Here is a 13,020-nt window from a genome sequence, read left to right as displayed (position 1 = left end):
AATATGCGGAACACCAGACGAGCATTAAAAGAATCTCCCTGGGCGGCCCGGAGAAGCCGCCGCCACATCTCATTAACCCAGTGAGTAAACAAAAATTCCGCACATCTGATTAAGTCAGGGAGCGAAGTAAGATGGGTTTGGAGTTGGCATGTGAAATGCCAAGTCAAATAAATCCTCTGGGAGAAAACTGCAAAATATTTCAGACTTTTATTGGGTGGCCGCTCTATAAATACAAGCCAATGCGATTATTTATAGTCGGAGGAAGACCAAATGGTTTATTTTGGTTTCGGGGCATAAACAAAGTTCGAGCAACTCACGAGATCTGTGCCACACATCCGATAATATTTATACATTTGCCTTTATACACTAGACATTGCCCCGCCCAGGTCTTGCACAATGATCTCACTTTGCCTCGTTACGATTTCCCCATTTTCACGCTTGATTAGCTTCGAGTGTTGAAAATTTCGATGGTACCGAAAAATCTCATCGAAATGTGTCGATTGATTGTGGCGCACGCCTCAGAATGGGTTCGCCGGCCAGTGGTTGATTTTTGGGGGGAGTGTCGTTAGTGTCATGAAGTTTGTGATAAATGTTATTAAAGTTGCACCTTTAGTAATAAATAAAACAGGCTGACGACTATTACAAGCAATAATTTCTTTATTCAAGTGAGAAGTCTGTTGTTGAATGAGAACTACAATTTAGAGAACACATGTCCTAAAACACTCTTTATTAACCAAGTTAATTCCCAGCACGTGCCTTCAGGTGGACAATTGCCAGGTCTTAAGTATTATGTGAGCAGCCACAATGGCTTCTCATCAGCGGGAACAAGCTCAGCGGAATTGAGTAGCCACCAAGTCACACTCAAATGCCCTTTGTGTGTCAAGTGACGGTGATGATGATGATGATCTTTATATGATGACTCTGATTGACGTGGATGAACGTGGTAGAGCTGGGAGAAATTGGAGCAGTGTCAGATGCGAGGAACTACAAATCGCTGGCCTGCGGCTGAGCTTGAATGTTGGCTCCTGTGGTGCAGCGGCTGTAATCTCTTTGGCTGCACATTTAATCGCATATTGCACATTGTTGCGGCCAAATTGAATTGTTTTGCGGCGACTCGGAGTGGAGTGGAGTGGAGTGAAGTGGAGGCTAGTAGAGGTGGGCTTTTCAATCATCCGATTGATTGCCATGGGCCAGCATCGCTGCACACAGATGGCTGCACCTCGATGCACCCACAGTAATGTAAACACATGTGCACTCATTGCACCCACACTCTGCTCCCCATGGAACGAACGCCTTTGTCTCGGCTCTGACTTTTCAATTCATTTGATTTGTATCTTTGAGATGGGAAATATGTATGCTAATGGCAACCGGGGGTTGCTGGTTTACTTGGGTTAATTTGATTTTAATGCTTGGCCACAAGGAATGCGGGTGTGGTGGCAATCAGATCAATACTCGGCAATACTTTGCCAAGAAATCGCGCATCTTGCGGCCACCGCACATGGGAGGTTGCAATTGAATTAATCGCTGATTGATTGATTGATTTGTCGTGAGTGAAGTCCAAGTTCAGCGAAACTCGATCAAGATATCAATTAGTTCAAGGTTCAAGTGGTTTTCGCATTCGATGATGGCCAGAGCATAGAAAGGCACTCCATCAACATGAACAGAACCCACGCCATTAATCGACATCATTTTCAATTCACTCATTTGTCAGTTGAAGTGCTCAAATGCCGTAAATTAAAGTGGTTTATTGTGCTTTATTTTTATTTTGTGAAAATTTTTGCTGGGAATAATTGCCCCCACATCAACAAGACTACTTTCAGTGCCGACTTTTGTTGTTGTTTATCATTTATATAAATTGTTTTGTGTGTACAGCGTCTAAAGAAAAGCATCTTGACGGCAATTGTGGATGAAGATTAGCATTTATGGTTGTTGGAATCCATTGTTATCTTTCTCTCTGGTGGATGTTGTGCAATGTCTATCAGGTAGTTGAGTGCAATTAAAAGTTGCCTGAAAGAGATGGATGGATGGGTTCTTCTACCAGCACCCTTTCTTTCATTCATTTGTTTGCTCTCCCATATGATATCATCTTTCCGTTGAAACTAAACTTGAAGCTGTCAGAATTTTTAAACTCAACATCTGCTGGGGTTCCAGGTTGCCGCAGGCTTTTGCTCGGCCATTCATTAATCATCAGTGATGATTCGTGTGAACACCAGGACGAAGTGAAGTTAGTACTGGCTTAAGTTTTTCCAAAATATAATTTAAGAGAATCTAAATAATCCATATAAACATAGAAATATGTTAGATATATTTAATTCGTTTGATATTCCATCATTTAAAGGGGCTCTGAGGTGGGCATCTCTGACATAGCAAACAGACGAAGAGCCCTGCCAAGAGCTGCGTCATCTGAAACCCATCTGGGGGATGGGATTCCTGTGTCCGCATCAGTGTCTCCTGCATTCGCAATGAGTTGACTGAAAAGCCCATTCAGGGTTGGCTTCCTCCGCGCCTGGAAGCCTCCACCTAATGAGGGAGAAGGGTTTTTTTGTGTGTCTGTGTGTGTGGCCAGGGGAAGGATGCAGTGCCTGCGGCAACTAAAAAGCACATCCCGTCATTAGGAAGCGTTGGTGGTGGAACGAGGAATGACATCAGTTATGCGGCTGCCACTGCAATTTGCTTGTAATTCTTGTCGTGCTTGCTCGGCCCCATTTAATTGCATAATTTATTGATAATTAAATTAAGCTCGAAATTAAACTTTCCTCATTGCAGGAGGGAATGCAGTTGGAGTAACTCAACTCCCTCAACAATTGCCGCAGATGAGGTGAACGAACTAGTGGTCATCCCGCCACCCGAGCCCTTCCCTCTTCGGCCTCTGCAGCATCTATTGACAGACGACCCTCCATATCGCTGGCAATTAAGAAATCCCTAATTGGAGAGTTAGAGAGCTGCCGGAGCAGAGGAGGGAGCATCCTCTCTCAAGATGCCGTCTCTGCGCCAGAAGGTCACCACCTATTTCCGTCAGTTGAGCTTCATCGCGGAGCCTCGCGAGGGTAGGCGGAGGACCAGCGAGCACGAGGATGAGGACGGTAACTTCATTACCAAATATCTCGAGGGGTGAGTCCATAGTCTATAGAAGTACAACCTTGCGCCTAAAGCTATAAATTTATAACTTAATTTAACTAAACGTCTTTATTCTTAAGGCGGATGCAGCGACTGTTTGTTGCGGGTCCGGAGATTTACAATGGCCAGAATCCCACAGATATGCCCGTGCTCAAGCTGGGCTCCTATGAGGCTGGCACCTGCTCCATAACAGCCGCCTGCACGGGACCGGATGAGGGTCTGACCGGCATTAAGCGCTCCAAGCTGCACCTGAGCACCAGCTTTGCGGACGATATAGACTTTATAGACACGCAGCAGGAGAACGATGATGCTTATGGTGTTAGGAAGAGTACACCGCCGGCTCCGGGGGTCACACAAAACTCCACTCGATTGGCCAGTAAATTCGGACGACCGCCGACCGGATCCCGGAGACAAAGCAATGCGGATCAGCCATCCGGATCCACTACTGCTTCTGGAATGCGCTCCCGCAAGAATTCCAAGAGCAGCATAGCCAATCTGACAGCAGCTTCTGCTGGAACTGATGCGGGAAAGGCTACCACCATCGTGGTGAGCATGGTGAGCGGTGATCAGAACAACAGAAATCTCTTGAATGCAAAGACTGAGGCCTTGGCGAATGGTGATTCCAATTCGGAACGAGAGCGTCTGCTTCGCGAGGCGGTGAGCAATCAGGGAGGTGCCGCTCCAGCTACGTTGGTTGCCGGCGTGGAGAACTGGCGCATGGAGTGCGATTTTGCATATGGCATCTCGGTGTCCCTGTACGAGAACAATATGCTGACCAAGGAGCCGATGGGCAATCCCATTGCCGACTGCTATGGCATGGTTGTGCGTGGCGATTCCGCAATCATGGCCATGGCAGATGGCGTTAATTGGGGTGAGTTTTACCAGCTGACCATAAGCTCACCGGCTGACTTCTGTATCATCTTCCATAGGGGATGGAGCTCGCCTGGCTGCACGCTCGGCTGTGCACGGATGCCTGGACTACTTGGATAGGGCGGTGTTTGGTCAGGCGCTGGAGTGCCGAGCCACCACCACCCAGGAGGTATTTGTCAGTCTGCTGCGGAGCTTGTGGGAGGGACATGGTTGCATCTTGGAGGTAGGAGGAGCTCTGTCGACGCTGACCATTGCCGTGGTGCTGCCGCTGGACGGAGCTCCAGGCAAGTATGTGGTCTGCGCTTGCAACGTGGGTGACTCTCTGGGCTATGTGTACTCCAAGAAGCACGGAGTCCGCGAACTTACACAGGCCTCGCATGATATAAGCTCCATGCGGGACATGCGCGACGCCTTGGGTGCCCTCGGACCAGCGGATGGCAACAAGCCCGAGCTTAGCAATCTCACCTTCACAATGAGCTGCATAGAGAGCGGCGACATTGTGTTTCTCACATCGGATGGAATTAGTGATAACTTTGATCCCGTTGTGGGCAAGTTCGCTGAGGCCTGGACGCCGGACGTCAAGCTGCAGTCATCAGGGCAAGGGAAACCCGTCAATCTGGCGCCCAAGCGGCAAAACAAGAGTGCCTCGGCCATCTATGCCCGCCTGCATCCATCAACGCCACCCACGCGACCTGCCCGTCAATCGAAGGCGGGCAGTCCGCCGAGCAATGCGCCCAGTCGTCCGAAGTACATGCGATCGCAAACTCTTATAGAGCCACGACAAGGACTTGTATCCGCTCCTCCGCCCTCGGTTACGCCACAGCGCATTCCCAGATCAATCTCTGGCTTGCCCCTGGTAACTGGACCTCAGAGACATGCTCTGACCCTGTATCGGCTGGAGGACCTGCTCAGCTATGGCATCAATGGCACCTTCTCGCCCTGCTCCTCAGCCCGAAGGCTTTGCCACCTGCTCATTGACTTTGTTAGGATGATAACATCAGCCAGGAGAAAGACTCTAGAGCAACGGGAACTCTTCTACAAACTTTCTACGGGACCGGATGGCGCCAAGCGGGAGGTGCAACTGAATCGAATGCAACACCGGGCGGCCAGGAAGCGGATTGTGGACAGCAGTGCCTTTGTGGCTTTGCCTGGCAAACTGGATCACGCCACTGTGATGGCCTACACGGTGGGTGGTGGTCATGGGGACAATGGAAATGAGAACGGCGATGGAGAGGTAGCGGTTTCCCCCGTACTGCAATCCAAGGAGTTCAAGGAGACGAATTTCTAAACGCTAGACTGCAGAAATCAGGCTTTTTATAAATTTTTCTCACTCACATATGGGTAATTCTTGCTTAAATGGTTTTCTTTATGGTCATTTATAGATTTTTGGCTTAAGTTTGTTATATTTTTTTTTGTTTTTAATAATTTATACTATTTAATGTTACCTAAACCCAAAAAGCACAAATCATATTGTTAGATTTTCGCCAAATATATATTAATTAATATCTTTGAGTTTCCAAGAAGAAAAGAACCGCTCAGAGAGCAATAAACACTTTAATACTTTGTTAATTTGCCAATTTTACTGCCTAAGATTAATTAAATTATAATCTGTTTTTAATTGCCAATCAATGTAAAATAAATATGTTATTGATCGAACAAGACACTACATTAAGCCAAGAGTTACCCTTATGCACACATTACTACATATATATATATATATTTACATATACCATTTTATACATGTATCTTCAATATTCATAAACTCTCGCTTAAGTTTTGTTGATTTTGAATCCGATACTCCTTATTTGTCAGCCATAGATTTTTAGCCATTAACTTATGTACGTGGATGTGTTAACTGCAATCGACAGAAATGCCTCAAATGTTTTAAACTACCAAAAATAATAAGATAGCACACACACAATAAAATGTATGTCGTATTTTTACACTCTCATTCGAAGTCAACACTAGCTGCAGGGTGCTTTAATTACCACCAAACTCTCATACAATTTGTAATTCTACATCACGGCAGCAAAGACAAACTAAATAAATAAGATAACATAACGCTTATACATTTGATATAGAATCACAGTGGACCCAAAAATCGTATACGCATCTTATGTATTTATATTGGCTTTGGTGTCAGCGTAGAAAGTTTATAACGCACAGCTTAAACTGCAGAATGGGCTGTGACAAGCGGGCCAGAGCAATCGAATAATTGAATAAACGCATTGAAGAATTGCGCTTTTTTAAGCACTAAAATGTTTTTGTCGTTTTCATTTTATTGAGATTCATTGAAACCACGCATTAAATAATTGTTTTTATTTTTATGTAAAAGCATCTCGAAATTTAAACACACTTGTAATTGCACAGAAATTATAATACAAAACGATGTTGACACTTTATCATCAAATGGTGTAAAAGAACACATAATCAAGGTAGACTGATGCCATAAATCCGTAAAAGACTCATGCACAAAACACAGGAATATATAATATCATAGGAAAGCTAGCTTTAGTTCCTACAAGCTCGTTTTTCAGCTGTTGCGCATGCGCATTAGCAGGTTGGCAATAGCCTGTGCCTGCTTGGGTGAGGCATCCTTTACTTGCTTGTACAGTACCTCCACACTGCGCAAAGTTTGGGGCTGCGGAGAGAGAGTTAAGCTCACAAGAACATACTTAAGCTATAATAAGAAATAGTTCAACATACGAGAGTCTTGACATCCAGCTGTGACTGAGCCTTGTTGGCCAGCAGCCATAGATTCACGGCCAATTGAGCGACGCTTTCCTTCTCCAAGTCTGCATACCGAACGATCTTTAGAAATAGTTCCAGGGATAGCTCCGCCTGGGAACGTTGTTGTTGGGCCACCCCCAAGGACTTGAGCTGGAGGAGGATGGCATCCACAACCTGGCCGCACATATTGTTGACTTCCGCCAAAAACTTGGGATCGTGGCCATACAAGTCGTCATTGGAAACCACTGCGCAACAGAATAAATGTAATACTTATCTCTTTAACAGAGCTTTCTTTTACCTCCGCGAATGTGATAGGGAAACTTTTCCAGGCTCTGCACATAGAGCATATCCAGGCAATGCAGATATATGATGCTTGGCGCAGTGCTGTCCGCTTTAAACTCATGCCTCCCGACCACGTCCAGCAGCAGCCGAAGGAAGTACAGGACACCTTGCTCTGGACTATCGGGTACCACAATCAATGTGGCCAGCATGTTGCACAGATAGGTAACCAGAAAACGTTCCAGGCTACGTGGCTTCCCCTCAAAATCCACGGTTGCCGCGGGCAGCTCGTTGACCAAATTTAAGGCAGCCTCAAAGCAAGCATCGGCTAATATGAGAAATATATATTTAAGTTGGAACTTCTAAAGCAGTCCTCACAATACTTACCCTGCCCCAGGCAGAGATGCTGCAAGGCCAGTTGTCCGCAAAGCAAATACAATTCCATTTGCTGCTGGACAGCCCCGATGCTGGGAATGGTGATGAAGCAATAGGCGATGCAGGCCTTGACGAAACCAGTTGACTTGGATCGATTCCGTGTGGCCAGTTTGCAGGCAGCATGGACCAGAGTAACATAGACCGCATCCAGATTACTGAATGTTCCGCGAGCCTCCACATAAAAGCTGAGTTGCTGCTCCAAGTCCCTTCCAAAGTACACCTTATGGATGAACACATTGATGAGCTGTGAGATCTGACGTCGCTCGTCATCCACAGTAAGAGCACTATGTTGTAAAAAAAAAGTCATTTATTATTTTACCATTCATCGATACAGCAAGTCACATACTTTACGGAGTCATTCAGGATCTTGCCGAGATACATTAAGGCATTCGTGACCACAGCATCGCTGGTGTACTCCTCACTGTTCTGTTTGTAGTAACTAAGAATGTTCTTGCAGACTTCGACGCGCACCGATTCCTTTTGGAAAAGATCCAGGTAGGGCAGAAAGTTCGGCTGTATCAGCAGTAGCTCAATGCTTCGGTAGTTCTGCATTATTCTGGTAAGAATATTTTGCAACTGGGAATAGTGCTTTTCATAAGCCTTGCCCAGGCACATCCGAGCATTTAGTTCGCCCAGAAGTCGATTAACCTCATGTATCTGTTAAAATAATACACGTTTTTTTTATTAAATTAGAAAATTATAAAAGACAAATTTAAAATTCCAATAACATCGATCCATTGAATATATGATAGTTCACCTCACAATATTTAAACTTGATTTAGAACTACATTTATTCTTTATCTTTATTGTAATTTTATCATATCCCTGCAGGGTATTATAATTTTAGTAAAAGTAAGTATTTATATTCTTGATTAGCATCAACAGCAGAATCGATCTACCCATGTTCGGTCAAAAAATAAATTATCGAAATTTTTTTCAAAATTAAAAAAAAAATATAAGGGTTTACATCGTTAAAATTTTCTAAAATTTGAAAATTTGTAATTTTATTAAAATTTTAAATTGAATATACAGATTCATAATATTCATTCATAATAATAAAAACTAATGTGGGAAAGCATTCCGAGTTAAAATTTATGCTTTTTTGGCTTAGTTATAAGTTTTTGAATCTTTGATTTAAATAAAAATTTAAAAAAAAAACGAGTGTAAATATTTTACGCTTAGTAAGTAATTCAATTGTAAACTTCATTTTAAATTAATCATCATCATCATTAATTAATTTACAATAATCGTTTAATTTCAGTTCCTCAGTTCTTTATTGGCATTACATATATAAATATATGGTATACGCAGTATAATTGAATCAATATTTTCTGACATTCCTACTTGAGACCTCTTAAACACCAGGTATCTCAAAGTCGATCCCTGATGCATTCTGACTTTGTAATTAATTAAAGTACATTAATTTATATGATACTGCCACTAATTATGCTTATAAAACATTTTCGAGTCGACCAATATTAACATAATCCAACGCAACCTAGTTCTGTTTGGTCTGTATTCCAGTCATGTGCTGCATAGTCGCTAACCTTCTCAAGATACTCATTATTATGTTCTCAACTTGTTATTAATTGTGATAGGCATGCAAATCCTTTTCGATTTTAACGATCTGCGAATATGTAAGATCTCTTTTTATTAAATAACTATTTTAATGAAATTGAATTATTTATCGATTTAGTGGGTTCTGTCCAGAATCATATCCCTTATAAATTCTGGATAGAGCATTGCTTTTGCGGAACATGTATGACCGTACTCAAACTAAAGGTTTCAGAATGAACCCATATATGGCCAATAGTTTGACAACCCTACCCTAATCGTGTATTCTTCTCTTTTAGGATATATGCTTTCTTTATTGGTGGCAATTGATGACATCGGCCTATATTATAGGCGGTTTATGTATAAATTACCTGCAGCCCGAGAGCGACAGTTTCGGCGTGGGCCAGAGGGCCACCAATTACTTTGTTCTCGGTAGGATAATGGTATAAATATTATACATTTTTGTATATATAATATTAACATTTATTTTAGAATACATGCTGCTAACCCTTTTATCAGTCGCCTATTATACAAGGGCTTTAAGGACACAGCAAGAAGTGTAATAATAAATTCGTATTTTTGAAATTAATTTAAATAGATTTCTTTAATTATCCTTAAATCGAAAATTCATTTCGATATAAATGACGTAAGCAATGCCTAAAGGATGAAGGTCTTGTAAATAATTACACGTATTATTGAATCATATATAAGATATACAAATGCAGTATCAAATTATCAATATTTGCTGACGTCCCTACTTCAGACCTCTTGAACACCGGATATATCATAGTCGATTCCTGATGCATTGTTATTAATTGAAAGCACATTAACTTATATGAGACATCCACTTATTAAGCTCATAGTACACTTTCAAGTCCGCCGATATCAATAAAACTCAACGCAACCTAGTTCTGTTTGGCCTTTATACCAGTCATGTGCTGCATAGTCGCTAACTTTTTCAGAATAATTATTATTATTATTTCAGTTTTTTTTTTATTTGTGTTAGGCATGCAAATGCTTTCTGATTTTAACGATCTACGAAGAGGTAAGAGGTCTTGTTTTATTAAATAAATATTTGATATATAATTGACTTGTATTGTTTATTGACATAGTCGGTTATATACAGGATAGTGTTAGCAATTATTCACTTTGGATATATCATTGCTTTTGCGGAACATTGATGACCGTACTCAAACTGAAGGTTTCACAAATACCCCATATATAGCCTTAAATTTAAGAACCCTAATCGTATTTCCTCCCGTTTAGGATATATGCTATCTGTATTGGTGGCAATTGATGACTTCGGCCTATATTATAGGCGGTTTATGTATAAATTACCTGCGGCCCGAGAGTGACAGCTTTGGCGTGGGCCAGAGGGCCACCAATTACTTTGTTCTCGGTAGGTATAATTTTATAAATATTATGTATATTGTATTGTATATATGATATTAATATAATTATTATTATTATTTTAGAATACATGCTGCTAACCCTTTTAGCAGTAGCCTATTATACCAAGGCTTTAAGGACTCAGCAAGAAGTTTAATAATAATATTCGTATCTTTAAAATTGACCCATATCCAATGTTTTAATCTTTATATACCCCGGAATAAATTCGTAATAAATTAATATTTTTTGTTTTACCAAACCTTGAAAACTAAAACAACGGTCTAAACTTAATTAGAGAATATATTTTTTAAATATATAAGATTGTTGAACGTGAATTTAAAGAGGTTATCAAATTAAAATAATTCCGAATTTTCCCTTTGGTAAGTTAGGTAGAATAAAACTCATTTTATAAACTCACCGTAAAGTACTGCGATACGAAGACTGCCCACGTCTCCACACAGTTAATGTACTCATTGGGATCTGTCAGTTTGTTGATCGTTTCAAAGGCAGTTTTTAAAAACGTCATCCGTTGCTCCTGCAGGGGTGCACAACTGCTGACGCAGCTGCCAAGGGAACGTAGCAACTGGGACTTGGATATGCCAGGCGTCTCCGATGTGTTAATAAGCTCTATAAACTCTAAAGCATTCGTTGCAATAAACTCTGACTTGAATGAGCTCAGGATCGACATCAGAATGGCACCGCTGCGTTTAAATACAATATGATTAGATAGACTTTTAAGATGCACTCTTTCTTTTCTTACTTGTTCTTTAGCTGCTTGCACTCAGACAGCATATCCTGCGTGTGGAGCTCACACCTGTGAACCAGGCACAGGAACATGTAGTCAAAGGCTGGCGCATATAACTGTAGGTAGGAGCTTGCGGTAACGATCTCGGGATGCAGATTGAAGCGGGCCACAAAGCGAAAGATCTATCAAATAAATATTCTTAAAATTAGCCATTATTGAACGCCACAAACCACTCTCACCTGGGGATATATGATGAATAGGTCCTTGAAGTTCTCTCTGATGTAGGTTTTACTGGGCGTAAGAGTCACGCCCATGCGCACCAGGTAGCAGCGAGCATAGCTGGACACTAGAGGATCTGCGATTCCCCTCAGCTGATGCGTCAAACGATTTAATATCTTTTCATACTCATCACGAGAGGATGACAGGAACTCGTAGCACTTGAATATCGACATCTCCAAGTACAGACGCGGTAGCAGCTCTCTAATTGAGGCGACCTTGTAAAACCAATTCTGACACGTATCTCGAGCAGCCTCGCGTTCCCGCTCCAGTGTGGCAGCGGACACTGATACCGAATCACCAGAAGCCTTCGAACGCAACCGATCGTACACAAGCTTGCCAAACACATCCAGGATGTCCGTAATCAAAACATACTGACTCGGATAGAACTGCAGCACTGTTGTATCCGCCAGCATCTTGGCACACTGAATGGCTATCTTGAGGGCCTTTACCCGCTGATCGTTGTGCCAGGACTGGATGAGCTCCTGCTTGAGCTGGTCGAACCGTTGAATATACTCCTGCTGCGTTAGATCCATCATGTGACGCATGCTGCCGTCGTCAAAGTGATCCAGCTGCTCCAGACGATACTTCGTCTTGTCTGCCACCACTGTGTGTGCCTTGACTATAGTAATAGAATATGATTTAATACTCAATTCTTTTGAATCCTACAATACTTACTGCTTTCACTGACGCCGTCCAGGCTACCGGACGCTACCAGGAAGCTGGTGGAGAGCGACAACTTCTCGTTGGTAGTAAATCGATTGAGGATCCCCAGACGACGACTGCTCCATTGTAGAGTATTGTCCTCTGGCTCCGTTCGGTCACGCTCGCGACGCTTTGACTTCAAATCCTGGCAATTGCAAAGGCTGAATGCTTAGTCACGTCGCTTTTTGGTTGTGTCACATTACTTACAAATTCGCTAACCTTCTGAGGGCTAAGGGGATCGTTCAGCTCCTCATCTTGGCGGGCAAACTGCGACAGGGGATCAGTGCCTTCCAGAGCCCGGCTTAAAGGATTGCTGTCCACCACCTGCTCGGAAGGAATATTCCAATAAGGAACATCTAATGAAGGGGCGTTGTACAATCCACCTACCGTCACCGATTGCTGCTTCAGCGGATGCTCCAGCGTGACATGGCCAGACAGATGATTCTTCCGCACCTCGTAGCATCTCGGCACGCACACCCTGAAATAAGATACATTATTTACAAGAAGTATTTGTTTATTTTCGGGGAAAGGCCTACCAATCCAAGTTCGACATGGCGTCGTGGTTGTTGTTGTCGGCATTGCAAACAGCTGTTTGCTGCCGGGCAAGGGCGTAGTTATATCAGCTACTTAGGGGCCCGCCATTTTCTCGGGAGGCGACTGTACTTTTGTTCGGTTCCTCAAAAAATTTCATAAATATAAAGTAAAAGTTTAATTTTATTATAATAAAAATACAAAATATAACTCGTATTACCCACCAAAATAGAATCAACGTCATTCAATTGAATAAACAATAATAATATAATTATTTTAATATACATAGTTTTTACCAATAATATAAATAAAATATGTGACAATATAAATAAAAGCCATATTTTCTAGATCTTGAATAGTAAAAATAGTTTATTTTATATATATACATA

At 42.2% G+C, this 13,020-nt stretch overlaps 2 protein-coding genes, 1 long non-coding RNA gene and 1 pseudogene across 3 annotated transcripts; 3 read left to right on the top strand and 1 right to left on the bottom strand.

The window, feature by feature from the left end:
• The first annotated feature begins 2,665 nt into the window (after positions 1 to 2,665).
• LOC110188224 (PP2C-like domain-containing protein CG9801) lies at positions 2,666 to 6,246 on the top strand. The gene is made up of 3 exons (XM_020957871.2): positions 2,666 to 3,111; positions 3,198 to 3,988; positions 4,047 to 6,246. Exons 1-3 carry the CDS (start codon positions 2,978 to 2,980, stop codon positions 5,273 to 5,275), a joined length of 2,154 nt encoding a protein of 717 aa, XP_020813530.2. The 5' UTR covers positions 2,666 to 2,977; the 3' UTR covers positions 5,276 to 6,246.
• On the bottom strand, positions 6,224 to 12,976 carry LOC110188296 (VPS35 endosomal protein sorting factor-like). Its single transcript, XM_020957998.2, has 12 exons — positions 12,637 to 12,976; positions 12,488 to 12,578; positions 12,308 to 12,424; positions 12,074 to 12,245; positions 11,359 to 12,017; positions 11,135 to 11,301; positions 10,793 to 11,075; positions 7,778 to 8,088; positions 7,384 to 7,715; positions 7,016 to 7,324; positions 6,694 to 6,962; positions 6,224 to 6,628 (listed from the first exon to the last, which is right to left on the bottom strand). Exons 1-12 carry the CDS (start codon positions 12,651 to 12,653, stop codon positions 6,521 to 6,523), a joined length of 2,835 nt encoding a protein of 944 aa, XP_020813657.2. The 5' UTR covers positions 12,654 to 12,976; the 3' UTR covers positions 6,224 to 6,520.
• LOC147643878 (uncharacterized) lies at positions 8,958 to 9,570 on the top strand (annotated as a pseudogene).
• LOC147643877 (uncharacterized) lies at positions 10,104 to 10,611 on the top strand. Its single transcript, XR_015271406.1, has 3 exons — positions 10,104 to 10,186; positions 10,252 to 10,384; positions 10,461 to 10,611. It is a non-coding gene; the product is annotated as an uncharacterized LOC147643877 (long non-coding RNA).
• Positions 12,977 to 13,020: the final 44 nt, after the last annotated feature.

This window comes from Drosophila serrata, unplaced genomic scaffold (genome assembly GCF_035046125.1).
Source record: "Drosophila serrata isolate PLE 108 unplaced genomic scaffold, ASM3504612v1 contig_241, whole genome shotgun sequence".
Taxonomy (NCBI): domain Eukaryota; kingdom Metazoa; phylum Arthropoda; class Insecta; order Diptera; family Drosophilidae; genus Drosophila; species Drosophila serrata.
The sequence above is the reverse complement of the archived record's forward strand: the minus strand, read 5'-3'. Positions and strand labels throughout refer to the sequence as shown.